The 25,651-nt window shown below is 39.2% G+C and overlaps 3 protein-coding genes across 6 annotated transcripts in view; 1 reads left to right on the forward strand and 2 right to left on the reverse strand.

Annotated features, from left to right (window-relative positions):
- Window positions 1-207: 207 nt before the first annotated feature.
- Window positions 208-5,127, reverse strand: LOC126370211 (uncharacterized). Of its 2 annotated transcripts, none has more exons than XM_050014995.1 (7): window positions 4,992-5,127; window positions 3,611-3,718; window positions 2,561-3,529; window positions 1,828-2,409; window positions 1,181-1,732; window positions 988-1,097; window positions 208-434 (listed from the first exon to the last, which is right to left on the reverse strand). In XM_050014995.1, the coding sequence occupies exons 2-7, from the start codon at window positions 3,666-3,668 to the stop codon at window positions 225-227; spliced, it is 2,481 nt and encodes an 826-aa protein (XP_049870952.1). In that variant the 5' UTR covers window positions 3,669-3,718; window positions 4,992-5,127; the 3' UTR covers window positions 208-224. The 2 variants fall into 2 exon arrangements, with proteins under 2 accessions (XP_049870952.1, XP_049870953.1); XM_050014996.1 differs by lacking the exon at window positions 4,992-5,127 and adding an exon at window positions 4,586-4,834.
- Window positions 4,821-6,984, forward strand: LOC126370314 (28S ribosomal protein S24, mitochondrial). The gene is made up of 4 exons (XM_050015165.1): window positions 4,821-4,975; window positions 5,062-5,254; window positions 5,593-5,693; window positions 6,734-6,984. Exons 1-4 carry the CDS (start codon window positions 4,946-4,948, stop codon window positions 6,920-6,922), a joined length of 513 nt encoding a protein of 170 aa, XP_049871122.1. The 5' UTR covers window positions 4,821-4,945; the 3' UTR covers window positions 6,923-6,984.
- A 332-nt stretch (window positions 6,985-7,316) lies between these two features.
- LOC126370231 (CCR4-NOT transcription complex subunit 6) overlaps window positions 7,317-25,651 on the reverse strand; it is a 161,740-nt gene continuing 143,405 nt past the window's right edge. For 2 of the 3 annotated variants that reach the window (XM_050015042.1, XM_050015039.1), the window contains 7 exons: window positions 24,253-24,410; window positions 23,583-23,737; window positions 22,469-22,620; window positions 21,741-21,974; window positions 21,309-21,480; window positions 14,739-14,878; window positions 7,317-14,324 (listed from right to left, as the gene is read on the reverse strand). In XM_050015042.1, coding sequence (XP_049870999.1) covers window positions 14,248-14,324; window positions 14,739-14,878; window positions 21,309-21,480; window positions 21,741-21,974; window positions 22,469-22,620; window positions 23,583-23,737; window positions 24,253-24,410 — 1,088 coding nt within the window. In that variant the 3' untranslated portion in view covers window positions 7,317-14,247. The remainder of the gene's footprint in view (window positions 14,325-14,738; window positions 14,879-21,308; window positions 21,481-21,740; window positions 21,975-22,468; window positions 22,621-23,582; window positions 23,738-24,252; window positions 24,411-25,651) is intronic. The other variant, XM_050015041.1, reaches the window with a different exon arrangement.

A 25,651-nucleotide genomic window follows, 5' to 3' on the forward strand; every position in this document is an offset into this window, starting at 1 on the left:
GTTGATGAGGTTGGTAATCCACCTCACAGCCCACGATAAAAAAATTGTGTGCATTCTACAAACTGCAACCAGCGTGATACAGCAAGTTTTGTAAACATTTATCGTAAATTTTTACTACCAGGGCGAATAAGATGCATACACGTGTTTTCGTTCAGGATTTTATTTCGAATGCGATAAATAAACCTATTATACGTCTATAAACTTAACTTAAACTAAATAAAAGTCTACTTGGTACAAGATTTTATAGAATCTATGATACGTTGCGAAAGCCTGGTGAATTTCTTTAGGATCTGTTCGGTGTCAAGGCGACGGTAGTTGGTCTCTAAGGACATGTATGTTAGGGTCAGATCGTTGAGGATCCGAAAGACTGTGGTCTTCAGCATTTTTGGAGTCAGTCTTTGACGGTCTTCTAGGGTTGCTAAACTTGCTTTTACCTGCAAATAAATATAGATACGTATATAACTTAAGCTCACTACTATATCCCAAGTTGATTGTCAAGTACATCCATCGCAAGATGTACTAAGTACCCACGCCTCAGCGAGCTTTCTGTTAGACCACCATCAATGGCGATAAGTGGTGAGCCATATCGCCATCTATAATGGTCGATGCAATAGCGTTAGTGATTGGTGCAAGTCCGACCGTTCGAACTGGCGCTCCCCTTTTGAGAAGCAAGCCAATTAACGACAGTTGCTTCTGAAAAATACATGATTCGAACTATCTGAGCAAAGATTGTTCATGTCTAGAGCAGACATCAGCACTGAACTCTGTTTTCTAGAAGTATCTTCATCAGTAGCTGTGGAAGGAAGTTATATTCTTGCTGGACGCTGCCCTGACAGTTTTATCTAGTTATTAGACAGCGAAATTTTCAATTCTTATTACCTACCTGTATGTTGTAGGATCCGTTATATACAACTATGTATCTTTAATATTTTTCGGGGAAAGTTTCAAATCTCTAACAGAATTGATTAAAAGTGCCACAATACTCACTTTCGTTTTCCAAACATCGAGCGCATCTCCTAAAATAGTTCCTTTATATTTTTCTCCGACGCTTAAAATGTTTTGTCGAAGCACTTTTATGTGGTGGAATCGACAGACCTCTGCAAATCAAAATGTTATTATTATCATTCCTTTCTTTGCATTCTGATGTAATATGTAAATGTAATATAAATGGGTAACGTACCTGGACTGCAGCCCATCTCGTCTTCAGCAGTAGGGCAGTTAATTTTCCCGTTACAAATGGTGTCAACTGCTACCACGAAGGTACCGCTGCTGTTACTGCATACGTAATTGGTGAGCGAATTCTTCACTTGGCACATTCGGATGCACTGTGGGGAACAGAGCGCAGCCGCACATTCCGCATTCCTACAGAAGCAATCGTCTGTGGACACCTTGTTGTTACCAGTATGTGTACTCTTCAAAGCTGCTATTAATTTACTATTTACACTAAGCAAAAACTCATATATTGGAATTGCATCGTTCGGACGAACCCATTTGCTTAGCATCTCCATATAAATTGTTTTCAATGACTGGAAACAACTATCCCTAAGAGGTTTAAATACCTCGACGTTCACTTTTGGTACTATACTTCGCTTGAGTAGCTCCGCAACTTTGTTTTCCAACTCTATCAACATGTTTCTCACATGTTCGTACTCTCTAGTCAACACTTTCGCTTTTATCATATTTAGGACCTCATCAAAGAGCTTTCGGCCTTCGAATTTAGACAAACCGTTTCCTGAAATACGTAAAAAAGTATAGTAGTTTTCATTAAGTATAACACAAATTAAATCTATATTTAATAAAACATTAATATTTCGAGGAATGACTTACCTACGCAATTAAGCTCATCAGCTTCTTCAAAGCAGTCAAGTTTACCGTCGCAAATCATATCAAGGGATATGCTATTCTGACCCTTATTAAGAGATTTGCAGCGGAAAGTTACTAAAGTATGGGTTTCGTAACACAAACGTTTGCAGCCGGCGACACAAGTTCTGTTCACGCAATAGGCTCCGTCACACTTGCAATCACTTGGAGTCCAGGCTGCGTCGTGCAGTATACGTTGAAACTCTTCTTCCATATCATCTTTGAGCGGAGATTCTTTCTCTATGATATTATTTTCTACAGGTGCTGCACAAAGTGCACCATTCAGTGCTGTAGAAAATGTTCTCACAACAACCGCAACTTCTTTTACGATTTCATCAACGGGTTCCGTCGGAAACTCATCCGCTTTCACATTAGTTTTCGTAGCTTTACTTTCATATTTCTTGAGGAATGCCACTTGACTACTCAGTATAGAAGACAACAAAAGACCTTGTCGCGAAATTATCGTATTGTCGACAAGTGACTTGAAACAGTAGCGGTTTAGCTCCACTTTTGCCATAATCTGAGTAGCGCCGTGTACTTTTGTTATAACTGAAATCAATAATCATTCATTTTAAAAATAAATGTTAAATTGTCTGGTTAACTGACCCTAATATAGAAGAAACTTGTGCCCTGTAGAGGGCTAGAAAATGATCATCTACTTGTAAAGAAGAAAGTAAAGTACGTTATTATATTGATTCACCTTGTTTTATGCAATTTTTCTCATCAGAACCATCAGGGCAGTCTATGGAACCATCACAGACTTGCACTGTAGTGAGGCTGGTCCCGTCGTATTCACACTTGAACGTATCGAGTATCCGTAAATCACGACACGTATTCTCAATCGCGTCACTACATTCGTATGATTTTGTGAGTACAAGCATTGGGTTATTCGTTACATCCGGGACTTTTCTGGTTGGTTGTTCTGTAACAATAGAACTTTGGGCTAGAGCCTCAATTGCGATGTCATCTTTTAGTGACTCTTGGCTCTGAATCAACCGTTGCTGCTGCTGCTGTTGTAACGCACTCATACGCCGGGACTCATTAACAATTAATTTCTGCAGAGTACTATCAATACCAGCTGCAATAAGATTCACCATCATCTCTGTCTTATTACCAAAACGATTTTCTTTTTCAGCCTCACGTCTAAACGATTTTAAAATATGCTGTTTAGCGATTTCAACATTTTGTCTCTTTTCGTCAATTGAAGATGTATTTATTACGGCTTTTTGCACAATAGCATCCATTCTAGCCATAATACTCTCTAAGTTCCCTTGTCTTTTTTCGGTATTGTCTTTGCTTGTGTCTTCTGATATGGATTTCTGTGTGCTTTCTGGCATGTCTTCTAGTGCACCTTCCAATTTGTTGGTAGTGGTGGACGTGTTGTAAGAACCACTATCGAAAGAGTTACCTAAAGTTGTATAGTCATCTGTGTTATTCTGAACGGTGCATAACTTCTTATAATTTTCTTTGTCTGCTAATAAAGTAACTCCTTTAAGAATAAGTTGAATATGTGAAGTATCTTGTAACTCTAAAGCCTTTGCAGTTTTGTCGAGTCTGTCTCTTATTTGATTTAAAATGGCGTCTCTTTCTTCAGAACTAACATCATCGTCGTGTATTTGTTTTTTAACCATTCCACAAACCTTCTGTATTATCTTGTGATAGCCGTCACCTAAAAGTATAGGGTGTTAAATCATTATTCGGTTATTTCATATAACTAAAAAATACTTGTGTAAAGTTTATTAATACGTACCAGAACAAAATATAACCATATAGTTTGCAATTACTGATAAAATTATTAAACTTTTCATTTTCTTATATTTTGGTCAATATTTTGAGCACAGTCCTTATAAGTTTGCTTCTAAAATAGTTAATTTTCATTAGAAAATGAGTCTTTAGGTACATAATTAAAAACCAATTAGCAATAAAATGTTATTAGTGATACAAATGATTACGTAACCGAACTAAGAACTAAGTATTCATAAGTATCTAAGTAAATATTTTCTTTTTTATGTAAGTATTATTATTTTATGTTTTACGTAAGTTAATTAGTTTCTTAATAGTTCCTACATATAGCATTATGTAAGTGCTTACCTACTTCCTAGTTACCTAAAACATACCCTCACCATCAGATTGGGTCTAACAAAGCTCGGTAAAACACGGGTACTTACGTACCTAGTTCATCGTGTAATGTCCTCGTACTGGGGTTAAGTTGTTATAACAACTACTTATGTAATATCATTCCTAAACCATTGCACGAAAATCACGCATTGATTAAATCTATGAAGTCTCGCGTTCTCTTAGTTTTTTTTTTAAATTTTGCGGTAAGATGCGCATGTTCAGCAATCAGCAGCCCATGCGTTGCAAATTGCAGAGTACAACAGCTAGCTACCCATGAAGATGTATTAGATTCATGGCCGTTCTGTATCAGAACTGTCAGACTACGATTCTACGGGTGGAAAGAAGTAATGATCAGCAGGATTAGGAAACTACGCAAGACGTTTATGGAGAAGATAGATAATTTCAGAGGATGTTTTAAAGAAATTCCTGGTCGAAAGTACTAAAAACTGGCGAGGATGGACTTTGATGAGACTGGAAGAAGCGAAAGTGGTGTATCCATCTTACGTCTCCGCCTACCCCAACGGGAAATAAGCGTGATTTTATGTATGTAAGGCATAGGAATTCCATCCCATTCCTGCTTAGCCCGTGTTGCTCTAAGAATTCGTACCTTCAAATAAATGCTTAGCTTAAGACTCCTTGCTGCACCATTGTTCGAAAACCTTATTAGCTTATAACTTTTGGTAGTAAAATACGAGATGTAAAAACTTTTATCACGGCCTAATCTAATTATACAAATAATTGTTAAGGTGTTTGGTATATTCAAACCACAAAGTGATGTGTCCCAAAAGACTAGTATCCAGGCCAAAAGCTTCTAGAGAATAAAAATACTTGTCAAAGTGACACTGACATGTCTGTTTTGTGCGAACTCCTAACCTAAAATAAAATGTACCTATGAATTTTATTGATAAAAAAACTAAATTCAATTTTACGATATAAATAGAATTTTACGTGCAGTTATTTCGCAACGATGAATACGTCGGTGATAAAACTTGCACAGGTACGTCATATTATACCTTTCAATACCAGTAGAATTTTCTTCGTAGTATTTTGTGTTTTCAACTTCTGATATTTTGGTTTTTGAAGGCGTGTGCTGTGGGTAACTCAGCGCAATGGTCGTCGGTGTTGTCGTCCCGGCTTCACACGTCTGCGCCTCTCTGTCGAGTAGTTTCCGGCAAGTACCGGATCACGAAGAAGCGAGACAAACCGCTCACGTATGAGATGGCTAACCCTCCGCATTATATCGCTCACCGTAAATCGTGGAACTCATGGAATTCTTGTAAGTGTTAAGTATGAAAAGTTGCATTTGTATCCATTAGAATTAAAGTTTGTGTTTAGTTTCTGGGCAAAGGCCTCCCCTTAAAAGTAAAGCATCAATGTGCAACCTACATTTTAGATAATTAAAACACATAAAACAATGTACATTTTAGATTTTGGTTACCATTAACTTCCATGAAATGATTAGGTAAAGTTAAAGAATGTAAATTTATTTTCAAAAATGTAACTCTTTGGGGTACAGACAATTTTTGTGTGGTTATAATGGTTACCATTCTATCACTATTAACTACACTAGTGAGGCAAATTTAAATAGTTTGTAATATTTGTTTTTAATTTTAGCAAATCTAAAGGATGGTCTGCGGCGATCAGAGACAGCCGTGGAAGACGAGTTCATTAGAAAGTTCATGACCGGCACATGGCATGGACTGATGTGTAGTGAAGTAAGTTATTAGATCACGCATCTTGTCCAACAAATCAATTTGAAAAATGTAATTCTTTTTATAGAGTATTTTTTTTTTCTTATGTACTAGTCATTTTATTCAAAAGCTATAAATCTGAAAGAAAGAAAGAAAGAAAGAAACGTTTATTATAAAGGGACACCACAGTTACAAATATAAAACAAATATATAATTTAAAACACGGAGTAACACACAACTTACAATCAAACAAAACACATAATAAAAACAACATACACGATCTGTACACAATCTGTATTACTACAAATTATGTAAAAACTATTAACTGATAAAAACATCATTTTCCGCTATTTTATTTATCAATTTACAGGGTACGTACATAGTTGAAAATTACAACCACCTACTGTAGACGACAGGTCGACATGGCAATTCTCTAGTGACATGACGTTTTCAGTATTGATATATTTTTATTATGTATGTAACAAAATGTGAATAAAATAATACCACGTTTTCATTTAAGTTAATATTTATTCATCTAACGTATCGCAAGAAAAACTTAAAGAATCTTCGTCACTGGTATCTCCCGACTTTTATAATAAAATCTTCCATTTCATTTTCCATGCCCATGTCTTTTTCCCAATATTCATTTTCAAGGTTCTGGACATGTTTTTCGAAATTGCTCCAGTTTTCTGCCGTGACTGACAAAATTGCATTCGTTGTTATCTCTTTAAGCTTTGTCAAACACAAATCGAAGTCAAACACGCGACGAAGATGCAACCGTAGCCATTTTTAAAACACAATAGTAATAAATTATGTGAGCGAGATTATAATCGATAAACGCGGTCGATACGGACTCGAGCGACACTAAGACTAAGACGCCGCAGGGACTGTGCGGGTGTGCGGGGCGACCCCGCCTCCGCGGCTCACCTCATGCCCCGATTGCCATGTCGACCTGTCGTCAACAGTATATCATACAATCATTATTGGTCAGCCTAAGGACATGGCTTTAATATTAAATTTTCTTTTTTATACACCATTAAGTGCAACTTTTCTGTGGTTTTCAGATAATAATAAAACGTCAGTTCAACCACATAAGAGTAGCAGCAATCATCCGTCGAGCTGTATCTCCAACCAAGATGTACTTCCTCCTCGGATACACTGAAGAATTACTCGCAAACTGGCTCCAGTGTCCAGTTACGTTAGAACTGCAAACCGTAGACAGCTTCAAAGACGTTGTGTTCAAATATATTTAAACTCATCATATTTAATTTGTAGTACTAGGTAATGTAAATAAATTGTAAGTATGGTATTGAAAGGTCTTTTGTTTCTGTTCATATCAATGAATAGGTTACAATGGTTATTAAGTCGAAAATCAATAGTTGTTCCTTCCAAAACTACTTTCGACTATAATTTGTCCATGATAGTCATAATGTGACTTTAATGTAAAGTATTCAGTTAAGTTGTATGTGAACACAATTGATATTTTATGAGAATTCATAAAAATATTCGACAGGCGAATATTATAACTTTCAGGTAATGCGTTTTTGCTAGACGCAGTTTACAATGGGAACATCAAAATGATGCTAAATAAAAAATACATTTGATAACCTTTATCAATTAGAAGCAGGGTAAATAAAAGTCTGTTGATAAAATTCATATTCTCTTATAATTTGATTCATTCAAATATACATAATGTGTCAACAAACTGAACAGCGAGACGCGGGCCTCACGCGCACCACGGCGCACACACACACTCACACGCACGCACACACCTGACGCTCGAACACAGGACCGAGCCGCGACCGAACTTCTGCACATACGCTTTGTACTTTATTACATATTGTTGTCTAACTAACGTCCATCCATTTTGTGATACATGTACACCGAGCCTATGTGAATAAACTATATTTACAAATTACACTTCGACAATTTTGAACAATAAATGTGTTTTGAAATTAATACTGAATACAATGGAGGGCATTGCTGAGGGCGTAATAAACAAAAGAAAAGCAAATAAGTCACAATTGATTTACGAATGGATATGTACTTAAGTGTTGTTTTAGGCACCCTCCCTGTTAACTTGTAGTGTTTGACAAGAATACTGTTCTTCATTCTAATACGTAAATAGCCTCATGTAAATGTTTTAGAATGATCAGTAGTATCACAAAACGCATCGACCCTAGCTCTGCATGCAACATTCCCATTTCATAAGACAATTTCTAATTTTCTCATAAATGCCTATGGTGTCTCTCTCAGGTAAATTTGTATTGTCTATCACAGTGACGTAAAGCATTTGTCCTTACATACTAGTGAGTTAAACATTGCGATCTTATCATTAAATCACCATAAAACACATTTTGTAAAGTCGTTAAGGTGCTTCAGAAAATATTTTCATTATCATGATATTTTTTTTTAAAGTCTCAAACAGTCTTTAGTATTGAGCTAATTCGATTGGGCCTGTGGAATGTCTGTGGAGAATGGAGAGTGGAGATACACCTGCGGAGGCTAGTACGTCGTAGATGTTAGTCCGGTGTCAGTGTGCGCAGAAGTCCAAACGGCTGACAATATGCGACGGCTCGCTCGTTGTTTTGCATTAATAGTTACCCAAATTACATATTTACAAATAAAATGTACAGACAACAAGAAGGCTTCACTTGATAAATTCGAATTACAATCCAAACGTGTAACGTATACGCCAGCAGCGTTGCAACTTCCCAGTTTATATTATTGCTCCAATTGAGAAACAAAAGACAAATTTATACAAAATAAATCTTCGGATCCTTTTAATCACATATTTACATATACATGAAAATGAAATATAATACAATTATGTACAAATAAAAAATACAATTCCAAAAGGAACTAATAATAAAGGAATAATATACGCCCATTCAAATAAAAAAAATGTAGTGTGTACGCCTGGGAAGTTTCAACAATGCGAACAAATTAATTCCACAATGTAGGATGGCATCAGTTTTGTAAATCAATACGTGTAGTGTCATATAACAAACGTAATGTGCGATCATGTAACTCCTATTTCAACTCTACACACTGCTAAAACTATTAAGTAAAAATGTCCATCAAAATTCTATTAAAAATAAAGAGATCATATATGTTCTACTACAAATAAGATAAACTTGTTACAATAAAGCTCTTGTCACTCGTGAGCGATACTTACGCGTCGTACATGGCGCTTCCCCGCACTGTCTCGCCCGTCCACTCGGTAGGTGAGATCAAGGCATATGAGGGGAAGCGCGGGGGTGGATATTCGGCCTAGCAAATAGAACAGGGGTCGAGTAGCTATCTCCAAATAACTCGACCGAGCGCTGGGCCGTGCACTCGTCGTAATGTTCATACACACCGAGTACTCGGCCGAGCGCACTGTCTCACCCTTCCACTCGGTAGGTGTGATCAATGCATCACTATGCAAATTTCCGATACTAAGCGTAAGTATAACTCAGAATATATTCAAATTCAGTAAAGCCAAATCTTACAGTAAACTCGTATGAAAAACTGACAATAATTTAACTCTATTGTATTGCTATTGTTCCGAGGCGTGCTCATCGTAGATCTAATATTATTATGCTTTAAAACTGTTCGTATCATCTATTTAAGACAACATTATAAATGCAAAAATACTCACTAAATTTATCAACATTTTATATGTGGTTGGAGAGTAAAAATTTGAATGGATCTGTTTGGATGCGACGTTCAATATCGCATTTACACTGAATGTTGTGACGGGGCGAGGCGGGGCGTTCATTATAACGATGTACAGACAATAGATGCAATTTCGTACAGATAGGTATTAACATGTGCGAGTAAGTAGGTGAGCGTGCCGCGCCGCCGCGCCCCTCCTACAAATCCTACCTCCACACGAGCCCTAGAACAAGACCATCATGATATGATTTTAAAATCTATGTGTACTTAGAAAAATTATACAGCGTCAGTAGTAAAATTTGATTCGTATAAAACTTCATTTTAACCCCATTTATCCTAAAAGTAATAATTCAAATATACCCTTTTCATGATTTGGCTTAAAATTTTCACAATTCATCAGATAGATTACAAGAGAGACGCATCCCTATCACAATCGCGTTAGTAACATTAAAAATTAAATACAACAGCACCTATCGTTTGATATACATAATAGATTATACTGAATAAAAAATATTCAAAATAAGAATTATTCCGATATAAATAAATTCCGATGGAGAGGACAAAAATAAGCGTAGATACAACTATGCAGTGGTCCGAATTGTTTGTAATAATTATAAATGATTTACGAATATAACTACTTATTCCGATGGGACAACTAACGCTTCACAACGAGGACTGTGTGCGCGGCGTGCGCTCATCGCGGCCGCCCGTCCGCGGCAGCGTCACTCCGCTGTCACCTGACACCGGGGTGAAGTCAGCCACAGGACGGACGGGAGCGATGTGCACACCCCGGCCTATGACTAGTTCATATTCATAGCTCTCTGATGTGGATTGACATCTACAACAACCAACTAATCCGTGAACGATCGGCATTTGTGGCTAATAGAACTTCGCAGACGACGAAATCTCTAGTCTGAACATGTAACAATGAATCGCAAGGTCGAGAATCCCAAGTTTGTCAAGATTTTCAGTCAGATTTTGTTCGATTGGACTACAAAAATTTCGACGAATAGCGGAACTATTAGTGCCTATAAGCCTTATGAATTCACTGATGAAGGTTCAACTCCAGAACACGGCACCGTCGCATACACTACATCCTGCTCCGACCGTCAGAGGCTGTCAACAGGTGGCGCTCGCTCAAAAATACAGTAAAATATCGACACACACAAACACACATACATTTGTACTACGCCAGTATGCTACCCGCTATTTCTAAACAAGCGATTCGCCGTCGGACACCTCCCGGAACAATTACAAAACTTACTACAACTAAAAATAAAATGCATCTAACATCGTTTAGCAATTTAGGATCAGACCACTCGAAACGAGACGAATACTGTTGTTTTCTAATAAATCGAATATCTTAGAACTAACGATAATTTGTGAAATTGAAACATTATTTTCATGGGAGGGTCTAGATCGTATAACCTACTTACAACTAGGGGGGATGTCCGGCGGCGTTTCGCTTCCGGAGCCCGTACAAAACTGAAGGACTTAACTAAGCTACACGAGTCTCTTACGTACACCGACAGAGGTATAAAAAAGAGGTTTTGGAAGGGAGGGGATTGTCTCGCTGAGAAGTTTGTTGGGACACACGATGCGACATTAACCTAGTCCGCCGCTGTCGTTTGTTCAGCCGACGCCGCGCCGCGCCGGCTCCTAGCCGCTACACTCCGACTAACACCTACCATATACACTTACCGATCAGTGAGACTCAAACAGAAAGTTATCATTACTCTGGCTGCCGATGTTCACCCGCTCCAGGATAATTTTAAGCTTCTGTTGTAACGTCCGTCTATGAGACGCACTCGACGTGTCAAAGGCTAAAACAATTTAGAATTTTATTCTATAAATGAGGAAGAATCGCTAACGTAAACCTTCGTACCTATCACTATTAAAAGGTGAAAACTTCTATGAGAAAAGTTCCTCGAAATTATCGACTGTTTCACCGCTCCTCTGCGTGGAGTCTCAATAAAAAAATCAGATCCTAGTACCAACATCCACCGCGATCAACCATTACAAAAACGCCTACATTTATATCACGTTTTATCACTAAAGTTGGCCACTGAATGACGGCGATTTTGACATTCCAAGATATCAAACCACCCTCACTCGAGCCGATTTATGCATATTGCACATCAATGACATTATTGCAGGCAGTGTTAACAATGGTCTCAATAAATTTATATAGGTAATTAAGTATCAAAAATAAATCGAATATCTATTACATTACATACATCGTCAAGTGATATCTTACAAACCCGGCCGTGTTAGGTACTTTAAAAATTGCGCTTCGTTACATTTTATTCGTATTGACAGGGTCAGCACGCAGACAACCACAGTTATACTGGTTTGAAATAAAATATTTTACAAATAAATTTTGATAGAACGAAAGATATTGAAAACGCGTAAACAGAAATTGTGACTGACCGTGTCAATGCGAGCGTAAAGTAATTGATTCTCAAATTAATCCTACCAATAAAAGCGCTACCTAATAAACAACACGTTGTCTCACTGATCCCCACACAAATATTAAGCCAACCTAATTGGAAAGACACCGTCGCATACCACGTTCTAGCAGGATCGCTATCATTCCAATTCGGTTGAATCATACATACATTGCAGAATATTCCCAGATAAAAATATCATCTAAATAATATACAGTGGAGGAATTCTATACACTAATTGGTAAATGGACGTTTGACACAATCAACCGCACGAGGACGTTACAAACAAAGCATGTGACAACGAGTTAGTGAATTAAAACCACTTGAACGGAACATTGAAGATGTCAATTTATTTATTGTTTTAAACACCGAGGCACAATAATAAACAAAGTACCGCCCTCACTACGCATTTACATCCTTCCGTTCAAGCTTCGCATATTGCTAACATTATTATACACGCATTCCTCAACTGTATATGTAACATTGAAAAACTAAGCGTATATCTGCCGAAAAACTAGACTATTGAAAAAATATTTTATCTTCTTGATTTATAATTAATTTCATTTAATTTATTGACACAGTAAGCGTAGGTCCAAATTTACTCCTTTATTTGTGGTTCTGTGTCGTTCGCTGTACACTGCCGATTGCACTATGATACGAGCTAATTGTCTATTAATCGGTATGATCACAATAAATATTCGTAAACACTGTCTATCTTAAACTATTACTATAATTATGTAAGGCATCTAAATATACGGAGATTGGAGCTATGATTGAGGCATGCACATCGACCGACATAGGCCCACGGATTTATTCGTTTATTTACCACTAATTGGAATTTGTATGAATTTGTATGTAACGTGAGACTACTGTTCTGACACCACTAAGCTACCACACAGTTTGTTTGGCTTTCGCACAACGTTTCGGGGACGACAAGTATAACCTTATAGGCCTAAGAGCTGTCGAAATATCTTGTATTTGTTGAATTAATATGAATCAACTTTAGATATGTACAATGTCTTTTACCGAAGACAATTACACGTATTTAATGTCGAAATGAAAGCTAGCATCTACTACCATATAAAATATAGGAAGCAGAACCGAAAATCTCTTACGGATTTTTGCGAAATCCGCGTAAGAAATACAAGATATTAGCATCAGATCTTAGTCGAGCTTTTCGAAACTTGTACTAAGACTTTACAACCAGCCACTACTACAAATACGTTCCATAAATCTAAGATTTTCTCTATGCTACCATTTCTATTCACTGGCCTGGTACTCACCCGAGAAGCTGAAATTTTATTTAAGAAAGACAAAAAGTCAAAAAGGTAACGAATGTGTGAAGAATTTAGAAATCCAGTGTATAGAAACTGTATGAATATCTAACGATTCTGTACCGCAAACGTGAAAGTGAACTATAGTACCTACTGGTCGACAGAATGTAATAACATCCAGTGTCTAACGGACTCTATTATACATTTGGAAGATGAAGTAATCGATTCGTTTCTCGGAAAAGTGCGAAAGGAATAAGAAAGTAATATTTGGACTTCTTACAAATCGTCTTGTATTGGTTCTAAACCGAAAACGAACTGCACACGCTAAGTTCACTTCAAAGTTCAAAATATTGCTTGTGCTGTAAATTGGTCTTATACATTTGTAAAAATTTGTTTACATTATTTTCTAAGTTGAAGTTTCGAACAAAAAGGGGATAGTAGTGTGGTTATAAAATAGAAGAGACACTAGAAACGAAATATCACCTACTGAACCCTCTTTGTTCGACACTTAGATAAAAATCTGTCATAATTACGGAACTTTCACTACTTTACATACACTCATCTGTTACTTACTGCTACTGCGAAAGAAAGTCGCGAGTATGCGACGTGAAACTCCAATCTTGACAATCTTATGACAATCTTGCAATGTTCAATCGAGACACAAATTCAATAAAATGCATGAAAAATTAAAGCGTTCCTAAATTCAAATGAAACCCCAGTATAAACAGCCAGCTACAATATCTTAGGAAGCTAAAAAAAATATGTTCGTGTCTTCTTACACAAACCGTGGCAGTCGAGCGAACGAGTTTGTATTAGAACTCGGACTTTCTTTTCTGATTTCCATAAATTTTATAGCCAACTATATATTTCTCGAAGTTCCCCATACTTATTACTACTGTACAAGGCAAATATGTCAAAATGTTGACCAGAATTTTCGGAAAACATCATAAGATAACGTCGAAATTACGTCTTTGGAACGATCTAACTGAGGCCGTATAACTTTAATACTCTTTGCCAATTGAAAAAAAAAAAAGTTTGAAACGCTTTTAAATTAACAAACTGGAGTGTCAAGTCGCGTGTCCGCTATGCTAGCTGTATCTGATGTGTGTATACGTTACGTCGGCGCGGCGTGGCGGCGTGGAGCTATCGCTTGTGCGGCGCGGGGGGCGCGGTGGGCGCGCGGCGCGGCGCGGGGTGCTACCTGCGCCCGATCAGGCCGTTCGAGTTGCTCGTCTGCGGAGACATCTCCAGCTCCACCAGGAGGGGGAAGTGATCTGAAACGTGGGAATGTATAGTAAAATCTTCACGTACATTTTAAGTTTGGCTTTATTTTCGACCAGTTTCGTTTTTTTTAACAAATAATTATTTCATCCAAGGGATTTATCGCTAATTTCTATTCAAGAATTAGAAAGTTTCATGTTGTTGCGCTAAGACACTCGCGGGTTCATCGTAAATATAATATTATTAGTAGGTACTTATAGCCGTAAATCACAATTGTCTTTAGAACCTTTTGTCATATTGCCTAAACTTCTTTAGGCAAGTTTAGGCAATATGACAAAAGGGCATCTGTACTTTGTTTCGGACAAAGCCATTCATATCCCCAGCATTTGAATGGTCGCAAAGTGTCCAAAACGCAAAATATTCGTTTAAACGATTAAAACTACTCTGGTGTTGTGATTGTAACCTACCTGAAGGTATGTGTGGGTGCGGACAGCCGACCACCTTGTGTTCGCGGAACCAATCCTGCGACAGCGGCCCGAGCAATCCGAGCGGCGTCATCGTCTGCTTGCTGTAGAATATGTAGTCGATTATCCCCTTGAAGTCGTACCTGCAAATGGGAAACAATTTGAGGTTAAAAATGTAACTCAATCATCTGATAGATTGCATGCAACCAACCATCGCAGAATGTCCCTTTGTACATTTGCTATAAGGCAACTGCTACTTCTTTGAAATGTCTATGATGAGCACGGTCACGCTGGTTCTTACAGAACTTGCTGAGCAAGCCCAGTGTTCGATCTCTTGCTATGACCGCACATACTACTAATTTGATAGTTCTTGATAAATGATAAATCAATATTGATTTGAAGACCTTATTTATTCCATTTTAAACTTGATACATGAGTGCACGATTGGATGGTAACACGTGAACTAATTGATATTGCTGACACCTTAAACATGTGCGGTGTAATTGGACCGTACATATTCCCGGGCCGGAGAAGATTAAGATGAGATGAAGAGATAATGCTATGTTAGAGAAAGTACGGTAATACGATATAAGTGATAATACGATACGATAATAAGTGATATGACTCGATACAAAGCAAACTCTTATAAAGTTACAATGATTCGTTCTTAAATAATTCATCCTTAAATATTTCATTGAATTTTCTTAAAATAGGACTGGTTGACTTGTGTCGGTTCGCGCTAGTGTTTGGTGTACTCGTATCGTCTGCCGTAACTTGATTCCGTCCGCCGCGGCGCGTGCTCGGCGGGCGCGGCGCGGGGACAGGTGGCGGGGGCGCGGGGCGGCTGCCTGTCTCCGCTCGGTTTTCTGCTGTCACATTTGATTGTGCTCTGATACATTTGCCTTTCAGCCGCTTGATAATGATGACCATCGCCGATCCCATCACTATGAAGAAAATAACGTAGATCATTGCATAGTGATGTACATCATGATATGATACGCTGTCTGTCAGCACTTGGGTATCTTTCATATCTTGTATCTTTTTCTGAATAGCAGCAGTTTCCTGTTCAAACCCTAAGTGCGATGGGTTGGTCCAATTTATCTCTGGTATAGAGATATTGATGATATGATTGATAGGCGATATCGTCGGAGCATACAAGTTGGGTGTCATATGTACTTCACTCGTGTGAGGTTTATGGGGATATATGGTAAACTCGTCCGTTTTGATAAGGCATCCATGACCCACTGTAATAAGGCCGGCTCTTGTCAGCTGATGCCCGGATATTTGATCTTCGCATATTGTTCTCACCTGACATTGTTCGCAACACATGTATATGTAAGTATTACTAATAGAACTCTCTTGCCACGAGTTTTTACATAAACTTGTCTTGATAATGCATTCTTGATTTTCCATCTCGCAAAGATTTTTATCGCTTTTCATATTATATTCCGGTTTTTTACTATGACAAAAATATGTTTCTTTCTGAGCGAAGCAAGCCTTGACGTCGTTTTCAGTCATCGGAATAAAGGAAGATTTCTTGAAATTAGTTGCCACGTACTCTGATACTGGAGATAACTTGATAATCTCTTCTCCTGCATATTTAGGTATAGAAATGATTTTAAAAATCTCATAAGTCTCTCTACTGATAAGAGGTATCTTCATCTCAAACAGAAGATATTCTGGCAGCATCCTTGCTCTCACTTTGATAAGGATGTATAAATCCCGTAAATCTGAATGAATATTATCCACAGGTAAAGAAACATCTTTAGGTAATTTGCTTGATATAATGCTCAATTCTGCAATTAATTGTTCCGGCGTAAGTAGATGTAAATTGATCTGTCCTTGATATATATCCGTGACTGTGTCTATCAATGTGTTTTGTATGTTCCTTAAGTTGTTAAGTACGTTGCTTGCTATAATCGACCCAATCGCAAAGTCATTACCAGCGCTATTTACTTGAGCTCTATTATTTATTTCCTTTATAGAATTTTCTATAGCGATCATATGTTGGTTTATGATTTTATGTTGTTGGTTCATGATATTTTCTGTGCGTTTCAAGAGGTTATTTTCTGACTCTGCAATCGATGTTTGATTTTTCCAAAGTTGTACAATATGTTTTTGGTTTTCTTGTAGTAAATTGATATCTTTCTTGTATTGTTCGGCGAATCGCTCGTCCAATACTCCGAATAGGCTGTTGGCGAGATAACCGACACCGTCGATAAGACCTCTGCGTACTCGCTGTCTGTTCGCTCGCTCGCCGAGTTGCTGACTCAATAGCAGCTGATTGTAGTACTCTAGTTCCTTGTATCCGTGACGTAGTTGCAGTATGACGGCGTCGCAGTGAGCTTGTTCTCGTATCGCGTTACAAGCCTTATCCAGTGTTTGTATGTATGTGTCTAGAGCCTTGTTGCCTTGCCAATAGGGTCCCATTTCGTAGTAAACGATGAGTTTCCATTCGTTCTTGATAAGTAACATGTCGGAAATCTTGTCAAAATAGAGACTTTGGTTATCTCTAAACTTTAAGATCGTAACATTGGCTTCAGAACTTGATAATATTGTCATAAACATGAGAATTGCAGTCAATATTGTAGCACCACAGGATTTCTTGATATTTCCTTTTAATGATTGATTCGGACCTGATAGATCACTTTTGTTCGGTGGATTGGTATAATCCCGTGGGTGATCCTTTTGCTCGATCAGCTTCGACAACTTGATAACTGGACGTTTTATGTATCCGCTTTTGGTTTTGAGAGTCACAACGCGTACATGGCCGTCTTTTCCTGGATGAAGGTCGGTCACTCTGCCCATTATCCACTTGCCTGGGGGCAGGTTGTCATCATAAACAAGCACTACATCGTCAATCTTGATATTTTCTTTCGGGTATCTCCATTTTGCCCTTGTTGTCAATTGGGATAAATACTCCGCTTGCCATCGCTTCCAAACGTCATGTAAAATCTTTTCAGTCAAATGCCAGCGTGTTCTTAAATCCTTTTCAGTTTCAATCAATGTTAATATAGGTCCACTTGTTAGGAAATGAGATGGGGTTAAGTAGTTAAGATCTTGTGGGTCTTCAGTTAGGGCACATAGAGGTCTTGTATTTAAACATGCTTCGATCTGGGCAAGCAGCGTGGAGAACTCTTCAAAGGTAAGTTTCTGCTCTCCAATGACGCGTTTGAGATGAAACTTGAAGCTTTTCACGGCTGCTTCCCAGAGGCCACCGGCTGATGGCCACGATGGTGAGTTGAAATGGAACTTTATTTCCAAGTCAATCAGTTCTTTTTGTAAATCTTTATCGAATGATTGGAGAATTTCTTGATATTCTTGCTGAATCACGCGACTAGAGCCAACAAAGTTTCTTCCATTATCGCAATAGATATTGCTTGGTGTTCCTCTTCGGGCGGCCATCCTACGTAGAGCCGCGATGAATGCAGATGTTGTCAAATCCGAGACCAACTCCAAATGTACGGCCTTCGTCACCATACACACGAAGACTGCGACATATCCCTTGGTAGTTTTTATACCACGACCCTTGTTGGCCTTCAAGAAAACATGTCCAGTGAAATCTACGCCGACGTGTTTGAAAGGACGTGACGGGTTCACTCTTGCTCCAGGTAAGTCTCCCATTATTTGTTTTTGCATGTTTGGTTTATGTTTTCTACAGGTTACACAATTATGTATGTACCTTTTCGCTGCTCGATTGCCACTGATTACCCAATATTTTTGCCGCGTAGTAGCCAATGTAACCCGAGCTCCGCTGTGATACGTCAACTCGTGTGCATGTTTAATAATCAATTCCGTAATGCGATGATTATGTGGTAAAATAATAGGATTTTTCATCTCCGGGCTGATGTTGGCATTTCGCAGCCTCCCACCCACACGTAGAATCCCATCGTCATCCAAGAATGGGTTTAAGTTGAGAATCTTGCTCTTTATTGAAATTTGTTTATTTGCTCGCAGATTTCTTATTTCATCCGTAAATTCTTGTTGTTGTGTACACTTGATAATATCTTGCTTTGCTTGCTTTATTTCATTTAAGGTCAAATAAGATTCTTGACATCTCTCTTGCTTTTTTGTGCAAAATCTGCGTACCCATCCTAATACGCGCACAATTTTTACAAAGCAGCTGTATCTTGATAACAGCTGTTCGATTATATTTTCCTTGCTTTCTTGGTGCTTCACTGCGTTAACTTGCTTGACACTTGTTTCAGTGATTTCTTGCTTGCTTGATTTTCTTTCTTCGCTTGTATGAAAGATCGTTTTTGTTATCTTTTCCTTGTCGAAAGTGGCCAGATAGGCAGGGCCGTGCCACCATTTGTCATTTTCTTGTAACTGAGATGCTGTTATTCCCCTGCTGGCGCAGTCAGCAGGGTTATCTTCCGAGCTTACGTAATGCCAGCTGGAAGGAGGTATGATGGCCGTGATCTTGCTTACTCTGTGGGCCACAAAGGGTTTCCACTTGTTTGGTTCCCCGTTCAGCCAACCCAGCACAGCTGTGGAATCTGTCCACGCGTGTACCTTGATATTGTACTGAGTGAAGCTTTGCTGTATTTTTTCCATAAGTCTTGATAATAATTCAGCGCCACAGAGTTCTAATCTCGGAATAGTAGTCGTCTTTTTGTTAGAAATTATTCGCGCTTTAGCAGCTACCAGGGTAGTTAGCGGCATGTCATTTTTATTCACTCTACAATAAATGACGCACGCGTATGCTTGAATAGACGCGTCACTGAATCCGTGTAACTCGACCTCGGCTCCGACTTCAGTGCCTATCCATCGTGGCACAGTTATATTGTTTATACATTTTATGTCCGTTTTTATTTTTAGCCATTCTTCCAATATATGTGGTGGTAAATTTTGATCCCATTCCGTTTCTGTTTGCCATACTTGCTGGAATAGAAGTTTCAGTTTTGTAGTGACAGGAGTAAGCCAGCCGAGGGGGTCGAAAATCTTGGAAATTTCTGACAAAAGCATTCTTTTTGTTGTCCTCACACTTTCTTCGTTTATTTTTGACTCAAAACAGAAATTATCTTGTTGTGGTTTCCATTTTAAACCCAAAGTTTTAGTAGTTTCTGTATGATGAAATTCATAGTTACTGGTTGTATCTCCTTGCTTCTCTTGAGTTTGTTCTAGTGCCCCGCAATTTGATTTCCATTTCCGTAAATTGAAACCACCTCTTTGTAACAGACTTATTAAATCTTCTTTCAGCTTCAACGCTTCTTTGATACTGTGTGCTCCGTGTAGTAAGTCGTCCATATAGAAAGCATCTTCAAGTACTTTCAGTGCATTGCTGTCTTGATAGTTACAACGCTCATCTCTTGCTAATTGATGTAATGTCATCATGGCCAGAAATGGGGCGGCCTTGGTGCCATATGTTACGGTGGTCAATTGATATTCTCTCAAAATGTCCCGCGGAGAGTCTCGCCATAAAATTGTTTGTAGTTTTTGATCGTCCTCATGAATCCAGATTTGCCGAAACATTTTCTCTATGTCCGCAGTAAATCCGATTTTAAAGTGTCTCCATTTTATTATTAATGTTTGTAAGTCCTTTTGTAGATTAGGACCTCTGACCATGACGTCATTTAAACTTTTTCCACTTGTAGTAGGTGATGATGCATTGAACACTACTCTCAATTTCGTAGTCGTCGCGTCCGTACGAATTACGCAATGGTGCGGCAAAAAACATTGTGGAGTAGTGCCGTCGTTCGTTGATATATTTTTGCTTGATGCAAGTACTGGAATCATATGTCCGAGCGACCTATATTCATTTATAAATGCCTTGTATTCAGTTGCTATGTTTGTTTGTTTATTAAATTTTCTTTCTAATTGCAGGTACTGTGCAGTGGCCTTTTGTTTGGAGTTGCCCAGCTGTTCTTCATATCCTTGCTTGAGTGGAAGTCGTACTTGATATCTTCCGTCTTCATTTCGAACTAAGGTTTCTTGATAATACTTGATACATTGATAATCTTCTTCAGATAAATTTTCGTCTACATTGATATCTTCGATTTGCCAAAACTTTTCGATGTCTTGTAACGAGTTCAGTACAACATTGCATTGCTGTATTTTAAGACTTCCACATAAAATCCATCCCAGGCGCGTCTGCTGAGCTACCAGGGAGGAATCCTCAGACTTGATAATTCCTTCCATAATGATGTTTGAAAATATATCCGCCCCCAGCAAGATGTCCACCGATCGGCTCTTATTGAATTCGGGGTCAGCTAAGGTAATATTTTCTAAACACGACCAAAGCGGCGGTATAAAAGTTGTGTTTGGTAGGTTTTTTATTAAATCTTTCATGATATACACGTTGGTCTCTAAACCGGTGTAATTGGACCGTACACCCAGAAAGTACATAATGTCATCCGAGACTAATAAACAATACATTACAAAAAACAACAACTTTAAGAACTCTTATTACTCTAAATTAGCGAGTATGCATGAAGCGAAAGTGGTGTGCCAGGATCGTAGCAAGTGGAATTCCGTGGTCTCTGCCTTATGTATGTAATACACTATAATCAATGCACAAAGAAGCAGCACCGATCCTTGAAGTGTCTGTAGCAGTGGTGACGTCACACTCACGTGTAGTTGGTGTAAGGCATGATATCCTCGCTGTATGCGGACGCCAGTTTGAAGTTGTGCGTGAACTCGTGCTCGGAGCCCGGCATGCGGCGCAGTGACGCCGCGTAGCCCAGCTCCTTGAAGTCTCTGTGCTCGGATGACACGCGGCCCGCCGACAGGAACTCCACTACACCTGGGGGACACACATATGGATTTGCAGTTGGGTAATAGTAAGTTGTAGGATGCTTACGGCCTGGTAAAAAGTTTTGTTGACGATTGGATTTTGAATAAAACAGAAGTTTCACGATTTCACATAATCATTTCTTGGTAAATGTAATTCAGAAATATTAGTATTGATCTTTGAATCTATTGAAGGCGAATGAAATATAAGACTGTTTAACAATTGGTAGAACTATAATATTATGTCATACAATAAATAAGGGTTGTATTTACCACTATCAGGCAGCGAGTTGAAGTCCCCACAAAGCAGCAACTGCACGTTATCCCTCTGCCCCGCCAGGCGCAACGTCCGCGCCGAGTCATCCAGTATACTTCGCAGTTCGTTGCTCAACATCATCGTCTGAATCAACTTCACGTCGCAAAACTCCGGGTCCCAATGAATATGAGCAGTGCATACTAGGATGGGCTGCCCTAGCATGCTCGAGTCCGTTGGTATACCTGAGAAATATGTAGGCGTTTTGTGAAAATATTGGTGTGGAAAACATAACGGAAGATGAGTGAAATTAAATATGAACAAAAATATACTATTGATATACCCAATCTTGTATGTAGCATGAAAACTCGAAGCATGCAACTATGCATGTTGCCTTATGTTGTATATTGAGACATAAACATTCACAGACCTCTCTTCATCTATCGGATGGGACACAGAGCGCATTCCACCACGCTGCGCTGTTCCACTACCAATTATCGGATAATAACCACACCCAAGTTAATTTAGAGCAGGAATTTTTTCGGAAATCAACCAAAAGCAAACTTCGTCTAGAAGAAGACAACATACCATTCTCCTATGCTTCTAGTCTACAACAGGGCGGCTAACCCTATGTTGTACTTGGTATGACTCGGTTGAGTTAGTTATCTGAACTCTCATTGTTAGTGTTCGGTTAAAGTAGATCAACTAAAAGCAACCAAGACCAAACTTCTTCCAGAACACAACATACCATTCTCCCAGGCAGCTTCCTTGGTCTTCAACAAGGCGGCTAGCCCGATGTTGTCCTTGGGCATGACTCTGTTGAGCATGTTGTCCGACCCCTCACTGTTCGCCATCGCTAGTTGGTTGAACTCTATCAGGTGCTCTTTTACTAACGCAAACCTGGAAATATTAATGAGTTTGATACGTCATAACATCATTTCCATATCGTTAACCTGTTTTTCACAGGGTCCGCGTACCTAACTAGAAGATTTGACCTCTCAATCCGAAGGGTAAACCAGCCTAATACAGGTTAGGTCACATATCTCCAAAACGCATTTCTTGGGAATGTGGGTCTGGAATCCTGACGATGTTTAGGTTCGAACCTGCGACATCACAGTGAGAGTCAAGCGTTCTTCCAACTGGGCTACCACGGCTTTTGATACTTCACGGAAAATTTGGTACTTCAGAACACTTTAAGGGCGAAATCCACCTTTGCTACTTCAGCCTTTGCCTAGCTTAGATTGTAAGAAAAATAAAAAAAATCTGCTGTAGCCCTGATCGGCTAAACCCACAGATTAGGAGACCCACAAACCTTCAGAAGACACGGTTCCATAGAAAACGAGCGAATCAAAATCTTCAGTGACAATCTGTATACCGTTTCAAATAACTACGTGTAATTTGTATTGTTTTACTGGTGTAAAGTTGCAATAAAAAGGTTTGTAACGGGAAATGAATACATTCGTGCTCAATTCACTAATGGATGTCTGTTTGTTAGACATCAGTCTAGAATTCTGATAATAAAAAAGAAAACAGTATCTAATTGAACAGAGGCGATGAGTTCTAAGTGTGGACCTAGAAAGGTAAATTACTCGTCGTCTATTGGGATTTTCTTTTGAGAGAGAAATAAAAACATTCAAAGCAATTAAAGTTTGCTATAGCATAATATTATGAAAACCGGGATAACGCTATGGTGATGACGATTATGAGGTTTGCTGTATTATGATGGGATGTAAAGTAATAAAATTATTAAAGGCTGCTTTACTTTTGTTTCAACTTTCTACTTTGTCTCGTATCGGCAAATTGCAATTACTCAAGGTTGAAGTAATTTGAGGATAAAAATGAAAATAAAGATGAGTACTCACTTGGCAGATCTGAAGAAGATAGCGCACCCGTCTACGTACTTCCTCTCAGACTCTGACATGGTCTTCGCACGCGATTTAGGTGAGAAGATGCCATCATACCCGTCCTGCTTTAGCTCCGGCAAGAAGAAGTTGTAGAACTGGTCCGTTTCCACCTCCTAAAAGGTTCAGAGGAGCGACATAAAATACGAGAAGCCTTAAGTAAGCACATAGAGCCGGCAAAAGGCTCGCCCCTATTACATGAGTTTCTTTTTTATACACAGGCCAGTTGGTAGAACGCTTGCTTCTCACTTTGAGGTCAAATCCAGCACAGGCCTAGTCCAATGATTGTCGATTTGTTTCCGAATTAATGTTTGGATCATAAATGATTATCACATGCTCAGCGGTAAAGAAAAACATCGTGAGGAAACCCACATTCCCGAGAAATGTATTTTTTTTATCTAATTGTCTTGAACAGCCAGGTCTTGATTACCTCGTAATGCTCTAAATAATTATACATTTAGAAACATCTCTCTTTAAATCAAGAATTTAAATAGGATTATGAAAACGATAGCAATATCTCTTAATTCCATGGATAAACGAAACTCAGCAGATTTATAAAACCTTTTGATCATAATGAGTACTTGCTAACCAAAGGAAATCATTAAGGAATCACTAAGGAGTGTTTACTCGCCTGTAGACTGATGATATCGGCTGAATAATGTCTGATCTCGTCAAGAATGCCCTTCTTCCTGTAGTCCCATTCCAATGCCCAGCTCGGGCAGTATCCGTACATCTGTCGCGTTGCGTACTTGTCGCACAGAACGTTGTAACACATCACTGTGAAAATACCTGCAACCAAACCATCAATACTCTCACAGACTGGTCAAAGGCAAACTTCAAGGGCTTAACTCGAAAAGCCGCATTCAAACTTACTTGCCTATTCGTCTATGCGAGTAACAAACTCCGCTTTTACCCACGCATACAGCTTCCGTCTATGGGAAACTTTCCTAGGATTAAACCCGTCAGCACAACCGTGCCCATTTTAACGACAATCACGTGTCAAGCGCACATCATACAATTAGCTATCTCTGACGCTTTGTTACACACGGCGACGGTTTGCGTGACAGATGAAAAAGTGTTCCAATTAAAATGAGACTCGCATTACGCTCTACATGTCGTGTAAGGCGCTGCGCCGGCACGCGACACAATGGCTTTTATGTATCCAATATCTCGGGGTTATCGCAACTTTAATGTTTATCTCAGCTTTTCTCCTCCATTCTTTAAGCAGCTACGGAAAATGAGAGGTGAGTTCAAACTGCAGCGTTGAAAGCCCCCGGGACAAACGTGTGGAGTGCATTAACGTCATTGTTGATGACGAGGAAAAGGCACAAACGTTTACGTTTATGAGCAAGAACGCAACCTAAGCTTCTTAAAACGGTGAACCTAAATAAAGTCATAGAACAATCTGCACGTAAGTACTTGTGAAATACGAGGAAGAGACGAAAATTGTCTCGTTGAAACTGGTTGCGGGGGAAATTGGGCATAAGCGTCCTGTTCGACGACGGAGTCATTTCGACGTATCCACTTATTACGTAAACTAACGTGGCACGACTGTGCTCTCTCACGCTGCACGCCATTATCTCAGATTTATGCGGACGCGGCGCGCTCGCACCCGTCTCATTACGCGGATCAAAAGCCGCGCGGAGGACGAGGGCCGCTCGCGCTCAACTAAGTAAATGTCGACTTCGTGGAAGACCTTGGCGATGCAATTATCTAGATTTAATCGAGCTCCATCTCAGTCAATCAACAGACAATAGTACGAGTGCGGCTCGCAAGAACTCTTAGTAAGACAAAGCTGCGGTGACGGTTGAATGACGGGTGGAAGGACAGGACAATACGGGAGAAGAGGCGCAGAGCGGTGATGGCGCGGACAAATTGATAGGGATCGCGGCGCGCGCGTGCACTTTAATCGAAGTGAAGTCAATGTCATTGGCGACGCTCGGCGGTCATCGATGCGGGCGCAGCACGTGCGCCGCTGCGACCATTGTACGCCGGCATGTCGTACGCGACGTACATGCTAAACGTCGCGA

Source organism: Pectinophora gossypiella, chromosome 10 (assembly GCF_024362695.1).
Source record: "Pectinophora gossypiella chromosome 10, ilPecGoss1.1, whole genome shotgun sequence".
NCBI lineage: Eukaryota > Metazoa > Arthropoda > Insecta > Lepidoptera > Gelechiidae > Pectinophora > Pectinophora gossypiella.

Excerpts from the sequence above, each read along its gene's own strand:
- LOC126370211 (XM_050014995.1), bottom strand. The coding sequence starts at position 3,668 with ATGAAAAGTTTAATAATTTTATCAGTAATTGCAAACTATATGGTTATA. Across the intron at positions 3,530-3,610 it reads TATGGTTATATTTTGTTCTG|GTGACGGCTATCACAAGATA; the intron begins GTACGTATTAAT and ends CTATACTTTTAG. Across the intron at positions 2,410-2,560 it reads GAAAAATTGCATAAAACAAG|TTATAACAAAAGTACACGGC; the intron begins GTGAATCAATAT and ends TATTGATTTCAG.
- LOC126370314 (XM_050015165.1), top strand. The coding sequence starts at position 4,946 with ATGAATACGTCGGTGATAAAACTTGCACAG. Across the intron at positions 4,976-5,061 it reads CGGTGATAAAACTTGCACAG|GCGTGTGCTGTGGGTAACTC; the intron begins GTACGTCATATT and ends TGGTTTTTGAAG. Across the intron at positions 5,694-6,733 it reads ATGGACTGATGTGTAGTGAA|ATAATAATAAAACGTCAGTT; the intron begins GTAAGTTATTAG and ends TGTGGTTTTCAG.